Source organism: Pongo abelii, chromosome 7 (assembly GCF_028885655.2).
Source record: "Pongo abelii isolate AG06213 chromosome 7, NHGRI_mPonAbe1-v2.0_pri, whole genome shotgun sequence".
Lineage (NCBI taxonomy): Eukaryota > Metazoa > Chordata > Mammalia > Primates > Hominidae > Pongo > Pongo abelii.
This window is the reverse complement of record NC_071992.2, coordinates 27,703,269-27,724,916: the sequence shown is the minus strand read 5'-3', so window position 1 is coordinate 27,724,916 and position 21,648 is coordinate 27,703,269. Positions and strand designations below refer to the sequence as shown.

The following is a 21,648-nucleotide window of genomic DNA, read 5'->3' as shown; positions in this document are numbered from 1 at the left end:
TAGAGGGTTTTAAAAGGTGCAGAGTGAGTGCTGTGAGCAGGACGGGTCCTGAGAGGAGGACCAGCCAGAAGCGCTGCCTTCGGGGGCTGGCCGTGCGGTCCACTGCTTGTGTCTACTTTCATCCGGTCACTGACCTCTCTGAGCCTCATTTCCATCATCTGTAAAGCTCTGGTGCCAATTATGCTGTTACCCAAAGGTGTTTCCCTAATTTGGCTGATTGTAAGAATTATGCTTGGCACCATTCCAGACAATACCAAATCATACTTTTCTGACAGGGTCTGGGAATCTGTATTTTAAACAAAGAAATGAGTTTGAGAAACCTGAGTTCTGCTCCTGAGGCTGTTAGAGAGGCTTTCTGGCCTATAAAGCACTCCACCCATGGGAGGGTTCTTATGAGACTGGGTCCGTTCACCAGGAACACAATAATAGTGTTTACTCTTATGTAGAACTTTCTAGAGGGAGACTCCTGCGGGAGACTCCAGAGAACCTTTCCTCCTTCCACCCCTGCCCCCCTGCACACACTCTGTGGTCCATAGTCCAACTGTTGACATTTTCTGTATCCAAGGATGCACCACCATGACAGAGCCAAGCCCATTATTAGGTGTACCTGGTTAATTAGCCAGACCCCCATGATTGCTGCTGCCAACCACAGCACAAACAACATCAGGGCTCTGCAAAATAACACATTTTCTTTGCACATGTGACTTTGCAGGTCTATTTTCCACCGATCGTGGTTTGCTAATGTGCAACTTGCTGCTGTGCAATTGAGAGAGCCACGTGAGAACAGGGCTCATTAGGGAAAGTCCAGTTGCCTCTTACTGGTTTGAGCGCTGGGGGAGGTATGCCAGCCTAGGTGGAGAGGAGAGGAGAAGAGATCCTCTGTCTTCCTCGCAGACTTTTCCATAGAGAACTGGCAATGCAGAAAAATAATCCTAGTAGGGGCACCCAACAGAACCACAGTGACTGGTTGTGCAGGGACTTCTTGGCTGTCTTGACTTCAGGTGGCAGTGAGTATGCAGGGAGAGGATATCAGAGCATGGTATTTAGGGGTGGAATTGTCATTGTCTCTAATTGTAAAATCTGCACCAACCACAGAATCCAGGGCAAAATACAGTGTGTGAGGACATGGGGGTAAATGAACACAACTTTTCACTATTGTTCCTGTGGTTCTTTACAGAACCTGGGCTACACGTTAGACAGCTGGTTAAAAAGTCTTTTATAAGTTCTATCATAAGATAGAATAATAAGCAAAAATGACAGTAGTTCAATAATCACATCTTTCATCTATTAAGCACGTAAGGCAAGGCTCTGTCCTACAGGCTGCAAATATCACCACCTTTGTCTGTGATGACAGTTCTATGAGTATCTCAACTTCATAGTTGAGATCCTGCTACTTAGAGAAATTAAGTCACTTGCCTAAGGTCACCAAGCTATGATGAATCCTAGATGTCTTATTCCAAAGTTCTGCTCTTAACACCTAACCTGTACTACTTCCCAATACTGTACAGTTTATTACAAAACGTGATACCAAGGCCATCTGTTTGGTCTTGTCTTGTTTTACTTGGCAGATGATGCCTTGGCTCTCAGGCTGTTACTCTGGAGAAGTGCACAGGAAATAGGCCGTGGCTGGTGAGCATGAAGGGGGTCTCAGAAGACGCCTTACCTGGGCCCTGGTTTTCAGATTGCAATATGGGAATATTTCTTGCTACTCTCCTGAGAGGGTCTGAGAATCTGTATTTTATTTTATTTTTCTGGGATACACGTGCAGGACGTGCAGATTTGTTAAATAGGTATACGTGTGCTATGGGGGGTTTGCTGCACAGATCGACCCATCACCTACCTATTAAGCCCTGCAGCCTTTAGCTATTTGTCCTGATGCTCTTCGTCTCCCTGCCCCCCAACACGCTGACAGTGCGTGGTGTTCCCCTTCCTGTGTCCATGTGTTCTCATTGTTCAGCTCCCACTTATGAATTAGAACATGCGGTGTTTGGTTTTCTGTTCCCGTGTTAGTTTGCTGAGGATAATGGCTTCCAGCTTCATCCATGTCCCTGCAAATATGACATGCTCTCATTCCTTTTTATGGCTGCATAGTATCCCACAGTGTATATATACCACATTTTCATTATGCAGTCTATCATTGATGGGTATTTGGGTTGGTTCTAAGTCTTTGCTTTTGTGAATAGTGCTTCAACAAACATATGTGTGCATGTATCTTTATAATAGAATGATTTGTATTCCTTTGGGTATATAGCTAGTCATGGGATTGCTAAGTCAAATGGCAATTCTTGTTCTAGATCCTTGAGGAATCGCCACACTGTCTTCCACGGTGGTTGAACTAATTTAGGGAATGTATATTTTAAACAAAGAAATGAGCTTGTGAGGCCTAAGTTCTGCTTATGAGGCTGTTGCAGAGACTTTTTGGCTTATAAAGCACTCTACCCATGGGAAGGTTCTTATGAGACTGGGTCCTTTCACTGTGAACACAATAATAATGCTTGACCTTAGGTGGAACTTTCTAGAAGACTCAAAAAGCAGGAGTTATGAAGGGGAGGCTCCAGTCAGTATGATGTGCTAGACTCAGAGCCTGTGAAATGCCTTGAATTCTTTAGAAGTCATAGAAATTATCCTCTCTACAAATAACTGAAGTTGCAGGAGGCAAAGAAATATTAACTCCACATTTTTATTAAGCTTGAGAGAACTTGGCACTGGGGCAGGCTGTTGTATAGAAGAGAGCTGATGACAGAGTGAAGAGGCAGGGATTTGCATTCCAACTTTCAGGAAAAACAACAATTCTTTGTGCCATTTTTCTAACCTAAAAATGAGGATATACTTACCCCATTAGAAAGATAATATTATATACATATGCAAAGGTATTTATATATATAAATATAAAAGCACAAGCACAATTCACTGTTGTAAGCATCTGGTGGGAGGATACATGCAGCTCTGGGGAGCGTCCTCCCTCATTGCCGTTGGACCAGCTCAGGGCTTCTTTGTCTGTCTTCCGGAAAATGTGGATTCTTCTTGAAAGACCTACCACATCATGCCCTGAATATCTAGATCTAGATTAGAAATCAGGTTTTTGCAGGAGACAGAGAAGGCCAAGGGAGCCCAAGAACATGGCCTTTGCAGGAGAGGGACAAGGGGTCACAAGGAAGCAGGTATTAAAAGGTAGAAGCCAGGCACCATGGTTTCCCCCTGAAATTCCAGTACTTTGGGAGGCTGAGGCCAGAGGATCACTTGAGGCCAGGAGTTTGAGAGCAACCCAGGCAAGATCCCATCTCCAAAAAAAAAAAAAAAAAAAAATTAGCCAGGCTGGTGGGGCGTGGGCCTGTAGTCCCAGCTCCTGGGAGCCCAAGGTGGGAGAAACGCTTGAGCCCAGGAGATTGAGGCTGCAGTGAGCTATGATTGCACCACTGTACTCCAGCCTGGGTGACAGAGGGAAACCTTGTTTCTTAAATAAATAAATAAATAATTTTTTAAAAGAACCCAGAAGTTCTTGTAAGAAAAAAAAATAAAAAACAAAAGGTGAACCAAAGGAGCAGAAGAGATTGACCGTGCCCCAGCTGGCCCAGGTACATGCAGAGTAGGTGCTTGATAAGGTGTGCAAGAGAACTTAGAGGTCTACATAGACAACCTGCTAAGTGAGATGCACCAAGAAACCAGAGAATTCATGCTAACTAACCCCCTCTCCCAGAATACTTCTTATCTTCTACTTTAGCAAAAAACACTTTTTTTTTTTTTCTGTTCATTATTTCAGAGAAAGTATTCATCAACAGGATTAAGGCAAGAACAGGCCACAGCTGGGAGGAAAAATTAGAGGCCAAGGTTTTTCCACACACCCCCAAATCATACCCCGAACAGCCTCCTCCCCAAGGCTCTGTGCGAATTGTGGGGCCTGCCTTCATAAAGCTGTGCTGCACAGATGTGCAAACTGGATTTCAAATGTTAATAGCTCATCCACTTCACATTTTTTTTCCCCGTATAGCATTATCCTGGAAAAAAAAAATCCCATTGAAGAAATGAATCTGATTTTTAGTTAAAAATACCCAATTCAGACATCAGAAACTGGCCCGAGTACAACTATTGCCTGTTCAAACTGGAGACAGGTTGAGTCAATAGCCCCCCTGGTAGCCTGCACTTTTACTGAAGTTGTCTCCACTCTCACCTCTTGTGAAATTCAGATACATCATTCAGCTGAGTCTGAGAAACGATGTCTCCGTTGTTAGCCCCAGAATAGGGGGCTGTTGTTTCACTAGAGACATCCCAGCCCCTTAATGGATTGGCACACTCGGCTATAATATTCTAAATACACATTACAGAGAGTAAGAGCATATTTATAACTGCTCCATTGTGGCATTTAGATTTACCCTTGAAATTTATCTTTAATTTTTACAGTTGTCTCCTTAACCATGTATATTATTCCCTTCTTCAAACAATCTGTCTTGCTGCTGCAGTTTTTCTGGAAACCAAAGTGTAATTAAATATTAAATTAATATTTCATTTAAAATTAAATATCAGAGGCTTCAGTCTAATCTTTCGCTTGTGCACTGTTGGTTCTCTCCTCGTATTCTTGTTCCTGTGTCCACAAAGGCAGGTACTGCCTCTTAATAATATGTTCCTATATTATCTTTGTTCCTTTTTGTTTTTAAATTGGTGACACTGAACTTTTGCTACATTGAAACAAATGGATGTGGAGAGAGATTTCAATGTAGCCAAGGTTAAAGACAACTTAATTCAACAGCCCTTGACTTCAGCTCCACCTCTGTTCCTCAGAGAAGAAAGCTACTGCTCCAAATCAGTGATAGCCTTAGAATCACAAAATGTAAGAGCTTGGAAGGGGTCTTAGAAGCCATTTACCCCAATCCTTTGTCTTCACAGAGAAATAAACCAAAGCCTCACCTGGCCAAGTGACCTGATGAAGGTCGCGTCATTTGTTAGTGTTAGGAACTAAGGCAGCTCCCAAGCTAGGACCAGCTTTATCCCATCACACCATCATATGCAACAAAAAACTTAGCATTTAAGTGTGAATTTAACGTAGACTTTGCATGTTGGACACATGAGGAATAGGGCAGAAGGGAGACAAATAGACAAGCAAATTGGAAGGGGAAGGACGAGGGAGAGAGAAGGGAACCCAAATCCTAGCACATGGAAGACAGACTTTGTGGGAATGAACATGTGGGAAGAAAGTACTATGTAAGGAAAGAGGACGGAGACATCCTAAAGTGGCACGAGGGCAGGAGCTCGTCTGTGTTATCTAAATTCCTCCCAAAGCCAGATTGTGTTTCATGCCTTCCTACGCTGTCAACACAGAGTAATTCTCCTTGGCCAAAGTCACATGGCAGGTATTGTTAAAGCATGTTTTCTCTTCCATTGCCAGTCAGTGTCTATCTTCTGGTCTTGTGTTTATATGGCAGTCACGTTATATAGATTTAAGGTTTTTTTTTTTGTTTGTTTTGTTTTGTTTTCTTTTTGCTTTCTTACAATGCAAAGAAAACCTTTCAGTGGTTTTCCTTATTCTTGAAGAAAGTTGTAATTTAGAGTTAGGACTGTAGTGATCCTCTAGTTCTGTGGGCTGTCACCCTTAGGAGACCATGGGCTCTGTGAACATCTGATGAAGTGAAGCTCCCTTTCTGCAGATAATGCACAGATGCACAAACACATGGCTAGGCTTAGAATTTCTACTTTTATTGGCCTGATGACCAGCTACAGATTCCATGGTAATCCTAGGATCCAAGGGAAGACTCACTGGTGAGTAAAGCTGCAACCGAGGCCAGCAGTGTGATCCGCCAACATCCCCAGAGTGGCAGCTAGTTGAGAACTCAAATCTTCCCTCACCCGTCATCATCTTCTTCTCTCACATTTTTTCAAAGAAAAGCAACCAGGCCTTGACGTTGCCATCTTTGTGATCAGTGCCCCTGCTGGTCAAGAGCATAAATGACCTCCAGCCTGCAGTGTCAAGGCTGTAATTGTTAAGGGCTGAACAGGGTTCTAACAAAGGGCCCCCTTTCCATGTTAGCCAGTGTCCCCTTCATTTTTGTGAAACAGATGTAGAAGTATAAGATGGGGTAAGCATTATCTGCTCCCTGTGCCTCCTCTTAAGGAAAGAAAATTAAAACCATATAGAATTTTATATCGCACTAATCCTTTGGGAAAATTAATATTGAGCACCAGCCAGCTTTTTTTTTTTTTTTTTAAAGAGTGGTTCCCAGTAGATATTTTTAGTTAAATACTATTTACTTAAAAAAAGAAACCATTCACACATTGCTTATAGTTTATATTTATTTATTGGGTCCAAGATATATGTAAGTAATCTCATATATTATACCCACAATCAAAATGAGAAATGGCACATGAGATCCAGGCTCTCAAGAGAAATATTATGAAATCTCAAGGTATTGATGAAAGTTTTTCAAGGCTGATCCAAATGGGATTTAGATTCTGTGGCAGTTGAAATGTGTATTATTAAACTCCTTAAGCAAACCCGAATGACTCCCAGTGGAGGATTAAGACATTCTATGTATAGCAAAGACGAAATTCTCATGTCTGAGTTTTCTCTCTTGAATTCCCTCTTGATTAGCTTCTGTAATATTTAACTTCATGCCATGCCATAATTATTTAATAAAAGGTAAATATAAATTATATTTCAGTAGGGCTATGACCTTTTACCTTAATGTTATATTACTAAAGAAAGACATAGATAAATAGAGCCTATAGATTGAAGCATATTTTTAATTTACTCTGTTTTTGCCTTGCCAGCACTTCTCTGTATCCCTGTCAGCCAAAAGGTTGGCAGAACTTCACAGCATCCCCGCACTCCATGTGGTAGGCGAGGTTGTAAATTTACACTGATGATGGCAGTTAATGGCCTGGTTGGCCCTTGGAGACAGTCTTGGTGCTGGTCTTGGGCACCTCATTAGCTAATTGAGCTTTGCTTGGCTCACACCAGGGCTGAAAAGCCAGAGAACGCCCAGGGAAGTAGGGAGGGGGAGGGAGGAAGTTGGGATTCAAGGTGAAGCTGAACCTAAAAGACGCAAAAGCAACTGGTTAGTTGGGAAGTCAGTCTGGAACCAAAGAGTTGTCAAACCCGGCCATGTGTTAAAGGCTGAGGTCCCTCTTATGGTTTAGTGTTGGCTAAATAGAGCTGGAGTACTTTCAACTTCATGCTTTCTATTTCCAACGTGCACTTGATTAAATGAAATTCTGTGTGTGTGTGTGTGTGTGTGTATGTGTGAGTGTGATTTTCCCTGTCTGTGTAGATAACTGTGTTTTACTGTCCTCTCTCTCACTTGGATGCACACGAGATGTATCCCATAGTTTATGCCTACGAAGTCTGGCAGGGACCTGCCAAAAAACAACATAAAAATAGACAATTGTGCCTTATCTACTTATTCAGTGTAAAACATGAATTGCCAGCCCAGTGTAGTCAAGGTACTCTGCCATGTCTAATTTGGGACCTGGGGAGGGGAGGGCAGGCCAGAGAAACTAGACATGACCCTGTATCCTAGTGGTTTGCAATCTGGTTGGGAGAACAATGGGTGCAAATGTGTGATAAATTATATTAAAAAAAAAACTCATCTCCATCCCACCTCTGTGCACTGATTAGAGCCCAGCTCCAGAAAATTCCTCTGTGAGCAGCAGGAAGGACTAAGGGATAAGGAGGGTGGTGTTCCCTGGCTGGACCCCCACAGTGCTCTTGGGAGAGGAAGAGCACTTGTCAGGGCGGGGGACAGCCATGCAGATGGAAAGGGACAAAGGCAGAAATGGAGACAGGGAGGGGTTAGATTTTCTGCCTTATGGGTTATCTGTTTAGTTTGTATTTAGCACATTGTGAGTGTACCCATATCAATAATTTTCCTGTTTTCTCTAAGAAAATCTGCACTTTGGCTAACAAAATGGTGCATATTTCTAAAAAAAAAAAAAAAAATTAGGCAATGATGAATTTTGAGAATTTCATCATCAAGTCTGTTTGCCCTGCAGCACCGGGCAGCTGTTTGTGTTTGCTAGTTGATTCCGCATGGGGTCTCCTTCTGGTCTCAGTGACGAAGTCAGGCAACACAGGCAGGACTTCATTCATGCTTTTGCATCTGTAGCTCTTGAAGCTGAGGAGGATGCCCAGAGGGGGATGGAAGGATCATAGTCTCTGGTTCTGCAGTAGGAAAGGTTAAGAGCACAGGCTTTGGAGTTAGAGAAGCAGGATACAGATCCCACCTTTACCACTTGGGACTGCATTGAAAATGGGGATAAAACCCACATCATAGGATTACAATCAGAATCGAACGAGCTAATGTGCCTAAAAGGCTTAGCAGAGTACCCTTAACGTAGTAGTAAGGCTTCAGTACGTCCTAATGGTGGTAATAATGATTTTCACTATCTCATATTACCACCACTAAAAATCACGTTATTTAAGAAAAAGTCTTCCCAAATTGCTGACATTATAAAGCTAAGTGGAAGAAAAAAGTTTACAGAATAATTCTACTTAAACATATGGCTATTCTTAACATGTGTTTCTAGGTAAGATGGCCTTGTGAGTGCAAGTGTTTAATCGGCCCCCACCCCCAAAATATATTAGAGGATACTTTCAGGAAAACATAAAAATAAAGGAAATCTGGTAATAATGCTTGAAGCTAGGCTAAAGTCATTAATATTCCAGAAATTTTGCACCATTGTGCTGGCATGTGCACACAGGGTCGTAATGGTGGACATGCGAACTCCAGCTGGCCTCCTCATTCCCCCTTAGGAAAGAGCAGCAGGGCAAGGAAATGATGGGGGAGACCCCAACAACCACCCTGAGGCTCCCCTGTCTCCACCTTGAGGAGTGAGAACCAGTGGCACAAGCAGAAAGTTGATCTTGAATGGGAGAGTGTACTTAACTATTCTATATCCAGAGCAGTTGCCATTTATGTGTGAGAAAGACAAAAAGACACTCTCTTATTTCAATGGCCCAGACACAATTTAACTCTTATTCTTATTGATAGCACCTGACTGCAGGAGAATTGAATCAATGAAGAACGCAAGAGGGGAAAAGTTGTGCTATCGCAGGATTGGTGGTTGGCCGAGAAAGCAGTTAAATATAGAGTGTTTAAAAAATTATTGTTAACATGGTGATGAGACTTAGTGGAAACATGAAAATTAGTTTCTAAAAATATAGAACATAGAAAATCTAAGAATAGTAAATCAGCTTGAAATGATAAACTGCCAACAAAAATGTATAAGTGGAGAGAAAGAGGTGGGAAGATTGAAGGCAAGCAAAATTCCTTATATATGGAGTGACTCAACACCTCAAATAATTAGGAAAAATAAAATCTTTTCAGAGAAGTCTAAAGACACTTCTGTAAATTAAAATAGTATGTACAGACCAGGAGCTGTGGCTCATGCCTGTAGTCCCAGCAATTTGGGAGGCTAAGGTGGGCGGATTGCTTGAGCTTAGGAGTTCAAGATCAGCCTGGGCAAGATGGTGAAAACCCATCTCTACCAAAAATACAAAAATTAGGCATGTGGTGCATGTCTGTAGCCCTAGTTAGTGAGGAGGCTGAGGCAGGAGGATTGCTTGAGCCCAGGAGGTGGAGGTTGCAGTGAGCCATGATCATGCACTGCACTCCAGGCTGGGTGGCAGAACCAGACTTTGTGTCCCTGTCTCAACAACAACAACAACAACAACAACAACAAAAAGTGTGTATATCTCTCAAATCACTAGAAAAGTATATATATTTAAAACTATTAGCAATGAGAATGTGGGAAGACAAATTTATAGAAGCAAAAATGGACATGTTAAAGTGATCAAAAAGATAGATGAAATAAGACATTAAAGCATTGCCCATGAAATGCAGACAAAACTAATATGTATTAATTCACAAAGCCCCAATAAATTCCAAAAGGCACATACTGTGCAGGACATCTTTTTAAATCCAGGGCAGTTGGCTACAATAAGCAATTAACAGTTTAGTACTCAATTACCTAGAAATTTTAAGATACTCTTCCTGGAACTAAAGGAAGTCAAAATTATAAATAGGACTAATCAGAAAATTACAACAAAATTGTGAAATACAGTAAGTTCTGGCAAAGGTAAGTACTTAATGTTACACAATGAAATAAAATCCAGATAGGTTAAATAATTTAAACGTCTACATATATTTGTGTACATTTCCGTGGGTGGAGGGGGAGGGGAACTCTAGATCGGTTAGAAATTTTAAACAAATACAATACAGATTCTATGCTAAAACAACAATCTTGATGAAATGGATGATTTTTTCTAGAAAAAATACAATGATATTGAGAAACAATGAATTCAGGGTTTCTGACTGGCAGTCAATCATTTCGATGATGGTGCAATTCACAGAGAATCTCATGAGCTTGGGTATCTTGGATAGGGAGAATCTATGGACCATCTGAGTGGAATTTTCTAGCCAACAGTTGGATATTTAAAGCTGAATCTCAGGCCAGGTATCTAGTCTAGAGATCAAGATTTATGACGATTAGCATGTAGCTGCATGTGGAAATCATGGAGAATTGATGAAGTTGCCCAGGGGAACGTGCAGCAAAGCTGAAGACTGCCTGGCAACCATCTTGAGGAGCATCATTTACAAGACAGGCAGAGAAAGAACAGTCCGCAAAGTAGTCTGACATGGCCAAAGAAATAGGAAGGCAGCCGGGCAGTGTGAGTTCAGGAAGCCAGTGGATGGGAGGGTTTCTAGAAGTGGAGAATATGAGCGGTCTCAAATGTTAACTTGGGATTAAGATAAGAATGGAAAAGTTCCTGTTGGTTTGGCTAAAATGCTATTGGTGACCTTAGCGTGAGCAATGTTACTAGGGTTCTTTCAAGTGTTTAGCAAGAGCTACTCTCCATGCTATGTAAGATTTATAGAGCATAGGATAAAATAAAGAAAACTTCTCAATATAGTTTTCAAAGCTGGTATGAAATAAAAATCTTTAGTTGGACAGAGCCATGCACACAATCCTAGTTATTAATATGGACACATAAATTCCTGACAGCAATAACAATAACTGATACCTGCATGCTCACCAAGTGCCAGGCACTGTTCTTAGTAACTTGATTTAATCTTTGTGCCAGTTGTGTTAAGGAAATGTTAATCTGGTATTAATGGTTGAATCTGGTATTAATGGTTATATCTGAATTTAGATATATACCAAGAAAATGATATATTACTTCCATGAATTAATGTTTAATTTTGAAATATTAGAAAATATAAAATATAGGCCAGGCGCGGTAGCTCATGTCTGTAATCCCAGTGCTTTGGGAGGCCGAGATGGGTGGATCACTTGAGGTCAGGAGTTCGTGACCAGCCTGGCCAATATGGTGAAACCCCATCTCTACTAAAAATATAAAAATTAGCCAGGCATGGTGGTGCATGCCTGTAATTCCAGCTATTAGGGAGGCTGAGAGAGGAGAATTGCTTGAACCTGGGAGGCAGAGGTTGCAGTGAGCCGAGATCATGCCATTGCACTCCAGCCGGGGTGACAGAGCAAGACTTCGTCTCAAAAAAAAAATATATATATATATAATATTATAATATAAAAATCATATTATATATTATATAATTATATATTATATATAAATTACATTATATATATAAATTATATATAATATATATAGGATATATATATTATATATCATATATATAAAATATATATTATATATAAGATATATATATAATATATATACCCTATATATAGGATATATATATAATATATATAAAATATATAATATATATATAATATATAATATATATAAAATATATAATATATATATAATATATAATATATATAAAATATATAATATATATATTATATATAATATATAATATATATAATATATATCCTATATATATAATATATAATATATATAATATATATATAATATATATCCTATATATAATATATATAATATATATCCTATATATATACCTTATATATAGGATATATATAAAATATATATAATATATATCCTATATACATATTATATATATTATATATATAAATAAAAAATCTGGCCAAAAGAGAAAATTCATGTGACTGTGATTTTCTAAACCTCCAAGAAGTCCTGATAACCCATATTGAATTCTTATTGAACCATGATAAATCATATCTATCTCAAATAGCCAACACCATATTTGATGGTATAATATGTCGTTCCCATTCAGAGAAAAACAAGAATATCCAACTTTATTGTCATTTTGGGGCATTGTTTGGGAAGTTTTAGCCAATACAAGAATAGGATTAAGAGAACTAAATGGGATTAATGAATCTATCAAAAGGAGACAAAATGATCACTGTAAGTAGATGATATCAATGTACAGGCCTAAGTAATAGAAAAAAAATAGTGATATCTGTCAGGGGTTTTGGCTACAAAATAACAGTTACTTTAAGATTTTTTTTTTTTTGAGACGGGGTCTTGCTCTGTCACCCAGGCTGGGGTGCAGTGGCATGATCTTGGCTCACTGCAAGCTCCACCTCCCAGGTTCACGCCATTCTCCTGCCTCAGCCTCCTGAGTAGCTGGGACTACAGGCACCTGCCACCACGCCCGGCTAATTTTTTGTATTTTCAGTAGAGACGGGGTTTCACCATGTTAGCCAGGATAGTCTCGATCTCCTGACCTCGTGATCCGCCCTCCTCGTCCTCCCAAAGTGCTGGGATTACAGGCATGAGCCACTGCCCCTAGCCTGGTTAAGATCTTTTATAGGCCAGGTGCAGAGGCTCAGGTCTGTAATCCCAGCACTTTGGGAGGCCAAGGCGGACGATTGCTTGAGCCTAGGGGTTCGAGACCAGCCTGGGCAACAGGGTGAAACCGTGTCTCAAAAGAAAAAAGAAAAAGATATTTTATATGCCAAGCACCATGCTGGGGACATTATAGAAATAGTTTTGATTTTGACAGCCAACCCATAAAATGGATTTTAAATAGCTCACATTCACATACATTGTGGAGCTGGAATTCAGACCCTAGATCTACTCAACTCTAAAGCTGATTGTCTTCATCTGTATGCCATAGACTTCCTGCACAGATGTATAAAACACAGAAGTGTTTCTAGACTCTAATAAAACTCTTGGACAATATGATTAATGAATAGCCATATTCACAGTAAAAACAAAAAGTGAAATACATACCAAAAAATTAAAATGGTAAACAAAAAACTTAGCACCTATATGATGAGCAGTACAGTTTACTGAGGGATCTAAAGAAGAAGGTGGAGTGTTGCTATTGCAAAGCCATCCATTTTCTCTCTAACCATAGGTTTAATGCAACTGAAATTTTTTTTGAAATTTCCCTAAGGTTAACCTGGAAAGAATAAATGGATAAGAATAATTGAGAAGGCCGGGTGCGGTGGCTCACACCTGTAATCCCAGCACTTTGTGAAGCCGAGGCGGGCGGATCACAAGGTCAGGAGTTCGGGACCAGCCTGATCAACATGGTGAAACCCTGCCTCTACTAAAAATGCAAAAAAAATTTAGCCAGGCATGGTGGCATGCGCCTGTAATCCCAGCTACTCAAGAGGCTGAAGCAGGAGAATCACTTGAACCCGGGAGGTGGAGGTTGCTGTGAGCTGAGATTGCACCACTGCACTCCAGCCTGGGTGATAGAGTGAGACTGTCTCAAAAAAAAAAAAAAAAAAAGCTGAGAAAATGTAGTTTTAAAAGATTGTGTGTTTGTGGAAGGACACTTACCCTATCAAATATTAAATATGTATTACAACCTCAATAGTGTGACTTTTACCCAGAATAGATCAATAAAACAGAATATATGTATAGAAACCATTCAATAAATTGTGAAATACAGTTAAGTTGTGGCAAAGGTAAATTCTTAATGTTACATTACAAAGTAAAATCCAGATAAGTTAAATAATAAATAATGTAAATATTCATATATGTATATATATGTGTGTACATATACATTTGTGTGTGTGTGTGTGTGTGTTTGTGTGTATCTACCAGTTCTTGGAGTAGAGGTGGTTTTTCTATACATAAAATACTTAAGGTCAAATTAGGATGTGATATTGCAACATGATACCACAGTATTAAAAATCTCAACATATAAAGTATTTTTACAAGTGAAAGAAGAGTGCAGAAAGTATTAACACGCAGTTTATAAAAGAAGAAATTAACATCAGCAAATATAAGAAAAAATTCTTCAACCTCACTGGTGAGTAAAAAAATGTAAGTTAAAATGAGCACACGCATTGCTGGAGGGAGAATAAACTCATACATTCTCGTGAGGAGTGATTTGACCGTATGTCTGAAAGGCCTGAAATATAAATCATAATTTTTGGTCCAGTAATTCTAATTCTTGGAATTTTCCAATTGAAATAATTAAAGTTATGCACAAAGGATAATTATTGCTCTGATATTTATAATAGTGAGAAATTAGGATCACATTAATTGCCCAATATTAGGAAGCCATTTAAATAAATTATAGAACATGTCATAGAAAAATATGTAGGAATTTAAAATAATGTTATAAAAGAATAGTTAATGATCTCGGGGAAGTTTATGATACATTGTTAAGTGGATGAAAAGTAGGTTATGTAACAGTGTGAACTGTATGTCTCTGAATAATTTTAAGTATGTGTATAGGTTTCAATCTGGAAAGATATAAGCAAAAAATGTTAATCCAGCTCATGTCTTAAGTGGGTTTATGGTAAATTTTTTACTTCTATATTTAATTTTTTTAATACTTTTTTACAAAAGGCATTGTTATGATAGAATAATAGCAACATATATATAAAAAGATTAAAGAAGAAATAGACATTACTGTGTTTATTGCTGCATAACAGCAATGCAGGTGATTATTTCATTCTTTGTATCTTTTTCTTTAATCATGCATTAATTTTAAAACCATGACATTTAAACAAGAAACTTTTAAAAAATAAAGGGAAGAAGGAGAAAGAATAAAAGCAGCATGCGGAAAACTCTTTAGAATAGTGGAAATGCTAAAGTATGCCATTCATTAATTCACTCATTCACTCACTCGTTTTATAATTACTGACACTAAGTGCCTACTATGTGCCAGGCCCTGTCCTAATGGGAACATAGTGGTGAAATAAAATTTGTAGTATTTGTGGGGTGGGGGGCTGATAGTTACCAGATGTGGGTGTAATTAAATATAATTGAAAATTGTGGAAGCGTATTATGCATAAAGTGGGTTTTATGAGAATAAGTTCATAGAAGGTTTATATATGTATAAATATACATAAGAGACTGTTTAAGAAAAATATTTAGTATATTTTGTAGATATTTAGAAGAATAGACAGTGCAGTCCTACTTAGGAAAGAGACAAGAGAAAGGAAAATAATATAAAAGTAGTTTATTATCTTCATAAGAAATTGAGATATGGTTGCTTGTGTAATTTTTTGATAGCAGAGAAGTTTATGTATACTTAAAGCAGAAATGATAATTGTAATGTGAAATTTTGAATTTAATAGAAAACTATAAAAGTACTATAAATTCCAAATTTATATGTGAATTAACCAATGTCGATAGCAAAAACCCTAACTGATTACATCCATTATGCATCCAGAACCTTCTTATTACCTGTGGAAGAATTAATTAGAAGGTTTGCTTTATGGCCAGGATACCAACTCAGAGAGAGGACTTTTCTCTTTCAGCATTAAATGAACCCACCATAGACTACGGCTTCCAGAGACTGCAGAAGGTCATCCCTAGGCATCCTGGAGATCCTGAGAGATTAGCTAAGGTAATGTGCTTTGGAAATTGACATGTGAAGCCATTTGTGTAGAATTTCAGGAAACTTAGACAAATGCAAGCATTTACATCCCATTAAAATTAATTAGGCCTTGAAATTTGGCTAAGCTTTAGATACAAGATGCACATAAAATATCTGCTATGAAATATATTATGGTCATATTTATTAATCTCTGAGGAAATATGAACATTTGAGCTGATTAAACAGATACACAACAGGAGTATTCAGTTTAAAAAACATGCCCAACTTTATGAAAATAAATATCTGCATAATTGGTTAAAAGTATCAGCTTCCACTCCTTTGTATTTAAATTTTCTATTTAACCATAATTGCAGGGAACCATTAATCCACAATCAGTATTAATTATTGAGGGCCTACTATGTATGTAGGTATCTAATGAGGAGAAAAATGCTTCTGTATAAAATTGCTATGAAATACATCACTTTCAAGTGAACTTCTTTATGAAAATTACTTTATGAATTTGGCCCATGTTGTTAGCTTTATTTAAAAAGTACATCAATTTATTAGTTGTCATTCAGCTGATGAGAAACTATTAAATTTTCACATTTATATTTGCACTTTAAACACACAAATTATAAAATGCCATGTTCTCTTTTCCATACTGTGAATAAAATTTATGCACCACAGTTGCTTCTCCATCACACCTTTATTTTCCTCCTGGAAAAATCCCTAGCCCCACCATTAAATTAGATGATATCTGGAAAGTAGGTTAATAGCAATTTAAAAGGCTGTAAAAAACAGGAGGTGGAAAAGGCAAAATGAGAGGAAAGGGATTCGTGATTACTAATTCTCTGTGGTTAAAGTGTACAAGGGGAAATATTATTGAAAGAATTCATCTTTATAAAATTTTGTAGAAGGCGTTGCCAAGATAATTTCAGTACTCTGGACAACTCCTTGGCAAGCAGCTAAACTCAAATCCATCAATCATTTTAAGAATATTTGGTTAATTAGAGAACCAGATTTTTAAAACAGAATGGGCTGAAAGTAGCATTTAATAGAACTTCCATGACATTAATAATTTTAATCAACTCCACTCTCAGTTGGGTTGTTTTTTGTTTTGGTAACACAATCATTTATAGAGCCATTTTATAGAGGCGAATTTCAGACAGATATGTATTTACAGAGAGATTTATATGTACAATTGTACTCTGCCTGTCAAACCAAATATAGGACCTCTTGGCTAATTACTTACCTTTTGGGAGGGATATGTGGATTTCTCATTTTTGCCTATAATTTTCTTTTGTTTGCCATTTTGGATTTTGTCTTTGACAATATCCCACCCTCGCTTATTTTCCAGGAGATGCTGTTGAAAAGAGCTGCAGATCTAGTGGAAGCTCTTTATGGCACACCACACAATAACCAGGTAAGATACTCACATCCTATCCTTTATTGAGTTTTGCACTTTATGCTGGATAGAATGCTCACATTAACCTGTTGTTTTATAGGACATCATTTTGAAGCGAGCCGCAGACATTGCTGAAGCCCTCTACAGCGTCCCCAGGAATCCCAGCCAGCTTCCAGCCCTCTCCAGCTCCCCAGCGCACAGTGGCATGATGGGAATCAACTCCTATGGCAGCCAGCTTGGGGTCAGCATCTCAGAGTCAACACAAGGAAATAATCAAGGTACCATCTTTCTTAGAGTCAAAATCCAAATATGTCTAATTTAAAAAGTTCTGCTGGAGTGGACAGAGTCAGAGGTTGGGTCATAATGGTCCAGCAGAGTGTGTCTGCAGATAGGCAATACAATCATAGATTGGGTTATTTCAAGATTATAGATGGTACATTATTAGAGTTTGAGCTTCTTAGGTACCAGGTAGAATGTCTGGAAATATTTAAGGAGAAGATTGAGTATTACTACCAAGTGTGGTGGCTCACACCTGTAATCCCTGCACTTTGGGAGGCTGAGGCAGGTAGATAGCTTGAGCCCTGGAGTTTGAGACCAGCCTGGGCAACATAGTAAAAACCCATCTCTATAACAAATAGCCAGGTGTGGTGGGCGGATGTAGTCCCAGCTACTTGGGAGGCTGAGGTGGGAGGATCACATGAGCCTGGGAAGTCGAGGCTGCAGTGAGCAGTGGGGTGTGCTGACACACTGCAAATGAGCCGAGGCTGCATGTGCAGTGTGATAGTGCACTCCGGCCTGGGCAACAGAGCGAGACCCTGTCTCAAAAAAAAAAAAACAAAAAACAAAGGATTGGGTATTACCAATTTAGAAGGGTTTGGGCTTACAGAAAATAGGTTTACAGGTATTAATTTAAAATAAATTTATGCTTCTGTTATTGTGATTATCAGATTGAATACTGGAAAGAAGCTGATTATTGCCATTATCATTTACGATACCCAAATTTCTCTTCCTGGTAGCCAAGAGTGAATGGCTTGGTTTTATTTGGTAACTTCTATTTTGTATTATTTCATATATATAACAACAAACAAATATAAAGACAACTGTGCTTTTACATGTGAAGCAGACCGTGTAAAGATCTTTGCATTGAGATTGATTATTGAAGTGCTAAGTCGAAATCTGTCATGAATCATTTTTAAAAGGAGTAAACGTTCGTAATGAGGTCCTTAACATTGGGATAGTTTTTTTTTTTTTTCTAATTTTATTTGTTGGAAGAGAACTCCTCATTTTTTTTTGCCCAGGGAGAGTTCTTACAAAAGAGTAGGTGAGCCGGGTGTGGTGGCTCATGCTTGTAATCCCAGCACTTCAGGAGGCTGAGGTGGGCAGATTGCTTGAGCTCAGGAGTTTGAGACCAGCCTGGGCAGCATGGTGAAACCCTGTGTTTACAAAAAATACAAAAATTAGCCAGGTGTGGTAGTGCTCATCTGTAGTCCCTGCTATTTGGGAGGTTGAGGTGGGAGGATAGATTGAGACCAGGAGGTTGAAGCTGCAGTGAGCCATGACTGCGCCACTGTACTCCAGCCAGGGCAACAGAGTGAGATCTTGTCTCAAAAAAAAAAAAAAAGATTAGACAGGACATGTTATTATTTTTGTTTTTGTAGACATGAGGCCCATAGAACAAATATCAAATTCTTTTTCATTTGGTGACAAATTTGGGTTGTTTCCTGTATAGTTTTAGAGACAGTAATCCAAAGTGTTTTATTCCAGGACATATGATACGACGTTTCTGAGCTGTGGTTTCTCACTCCTTCCCCCGTCCCAGGCATAGACTGGGTCCCCCACGCTCACTGCTGATGCCCCAAAGTCCTAGGTCAGAGAATAGCACATTTTAGGGGAACTCATCAACACTTTTTGAATGAAATTGATCCCCACTTGCACCTAGGGCATGGCAACAACTTGGAACCGACGTTTCTAAAACTGTGTTCCATAGAATACAAATGGCCCCAGAGAGGTTAAGATACCTTTCCCCTCCAGGCCCCGCCATAAGATGCTATGGCATGTTAAATTTGGCAAACACTAGGCTAGCAAAGTTAAACCAGTTTATTTATTCTCTAGGCCTTCTGTATATGAATCAAGAAATGGCTACAGTGCATAACATCTTCCCAGCCTAACTTGACCACAGAATGCTTTCTCAGTGACACCAATCATATCTCACTGGACTCCAGTGTCACATGAAGTATGATTTGGGAGTGGGAACTCCACACTGCTATTAGCCATTCGCTCCTTGGTGTGAGCTGGAGGTGCTGAGTGCAGGTTTGAATGGAGTATCAAGGGCATGGCCTTGCATAGATGGGGAAGAGAGAGGAAGGTATAAAAGGCTGAAGATGGGCTGGGCGCACTGGCTCACACCTGTAATCCCAGCACTTTGAGAGGCTGAGGCTGGTGGATCATGAGGTCAGGAGTTGAAGAGCAGCTTGGCTAACATGGTGAAACCCCGTCTCTACTAAAAATACAAAAATTAGCCTGGCGTGATGGCAGGGTGCCTGTAATCCCAGCTACTCAGGACGCTGAGGCAGGAGAATCACGTGAACCCGGGCAGCAGAGGTTGCAGTGAGCCAAGATCGCGCCACTGTACTCCAGCCTGGGCGACAGAATAAGACTCTAACTCAAAAAAAAAAAAAAAAAAGAAAAAAAAAAAAAAAAAAAAAAAGCTAAAGATGGACTGCACACTTCCCACAACTGCCCGGGGCAGCTGGTGGCATTCTATAGTCTGGGGCCAATGAGGACTTGTGCTAGCCACATGTGGCCTGACTGTGCACGCCTGTTGATTTACCTGGGCTTTTTCTTTGTTGCCAAGGGTACATCCGCAACACAAGCAGCATTTCTCCGCGGGGATACTCTTCCAGCTCCACGCCTCAACAGTCTAATTACAGTACCTCCAGCAACAGTATGAATGGCTACAGCAATGTCCCCATGGCCAACCTGGGTGTTCCAGGATCACCAGGATTTCTAAATGGCTCACCCACTGGCTCTCCTTATGGAAGTAAGTGACCTCTCCATCACTTGGCTCTCCATGCTTTTTTGTCTCTGGGTTTTACTATTGGGCCTTTTGGGAGAAAGTTGCGTTTGTAAATCTTCCTAAGTCGTCGGGGAGCAGCCTAGTTTCCTGATTAGGCGTCCTTCCTGCCTTTCGTTCTTTTCCCTTAGCTGGACTTTGGCTCACGTGGTTACTCAAGGCCTTTTGGGGAAAGAAAAGGATTGAAACAATTCCCTTTTTATAGAGAAAGAGCATGTGTGGCCTGTGTAAGTAGGAGCAAGGAATTAAGATTCCATTTCTGTTAACAATATGTGCGCTCTTAGGCACTTTCAGATGTAATATTTTATTTAATCTCCATAAGACCTTTTCGATAAGAACTTTATCTTCATGTTATAGACAAGAAAGTTTGGCTTTGCTGCAGTTTTCTGACTTAATCAAGATCACATAGCTAGAATAGAGCAGGGTAATAATTTAGGCATAGTCCTGATGACTTTGAGTTATTTCGTATATCACACCATGCTGCTTTTTGACTTTGCAACCTGGTTTTCCCCTCCCTTCAGTACCTCCAGAGAGGTGGAAGTTGACTGTGTGCAATCATGTGATATATTGAGACAGAACCTCTTCATCTTAATCTGTGGTCTAGCAGCAAAGTCCCTGCTCTGGGAAGTTGTGAAAACCCCATTTGGGTTGCTTTGGGAGGTATGCCGGGAAGTTATACAATGCTTCCAGGAGCCTGAGAGAGTGCATTTTTCAAACCTACCTAGGGAATACTTTAGGCCAGGGGACAAGCTGACATGGAGAGGCTGAAGTGATTGAGTAGAGTGTTCTTGAAATGCTGGGTCTTGTTGCAATTCTCTGCACCTTGCCCTCTTTTTACCCAGTGTGGTTCCCTTGTGCCAAGAGCAAGGACACGTCAAGGGCAGCACACAGCCACGTCCACCATAGCTGTGGAATTGACATGTCACAGAAGCTGCCTTTCACAGTCTTTGGACTTTTGGTTCCCTGGGGAGACACACCTATGAGCTATTTCTGGATTATCAGTTCGATGCATACACTCTACACTACACGGTGAGATAAAGACATAGCACCAAGCAGTGAAGGGTAGTAGAGGTCAGTTCTTCTAGTACAATGAAAATCTTCTTACTGCAAAGACATGAGTTCTATGTTGTGTCTTGTCAGGTGGCCTAAGTTAATTAGATAACAGTTAGTCTAGAGAAATAAATGATTGCTTGATTTGTTTCTACCCCATAGTAGGTAGAAACAAATTCCCCCAAATTTTTGGAAATTCTTGTTCCAAAAAGTGTTTGGGGGAATTATTGCAGTCAAATAGATAGTATGAAAGTATAAAACAGAGTCTAACAAGAAACTGAGCTAAAAGAAACAAATATGGTTCAGGAAATTAGAAAATGCCAGGGCCAGCATGAATATCATTTGGTCTATTCAAGGGAGTCATTTACTTTGTTCTGAGTTTACAAGAGGCTAAAGCAAAGAGAGAAACGCTATTTGTTATAAGATTTTATGTCCACACATTA

The 21,648-nt window shown here is 39.5% G+C and overlaps 1 protein-coding gene and 1 long non-coding RNA gene across 6 annotated transcripts in view; one reads left to right on the top strand and one right to left on the bottom strand.

Moving 5' to 3' along the window:
• EBF2 (EBF transcription factor 2) overlaps positions 1-21,648 on the top strand; it is a 207,656-nt gene that overhangs the window by 167,899 nt on the left and 18,109 nt on the right. For both annotated transcript variants that reach the window (XM_063726596.1, XM_002818920.6), the window contains 4 exons: positions 15,619-15,707; positions 17,035-17,100; positions 17,183-17,360; positions 19,937-20,122. In XM_063726596.1, coding sequence (XP_063582666.1) covers positions 15,619-15,707; positions 17,035-17,100; positions 17,183-17,360; positions 19,937-20,122 — 519 coding nt within the window. The remainder of the gene's footprint in view (positions 1-15,618; positions 15,708-17,034; positions 17,101-17,182; positions 17,361-19,936; positions 20,123-21,648) is intronic.
• The window catches only part of LOC129060930 (uncharacterized), a 182,429-nt gene continuing 179,130 nt past the window's right edge, over positions 18,350-21,648 (bottom strand). For all 4 annotated transcript variants that reach the window (XR_010141076.1, XR_008527827.2, XR_008527830.2 and 1 more), the window contains one exon: positions 18,350-18,515. This is a non-coding gene — a long non-coding RNA (uncharacterized LOC129060930). The remainder of the gene's footprint in view (positions 18,516-21,648) is intronic.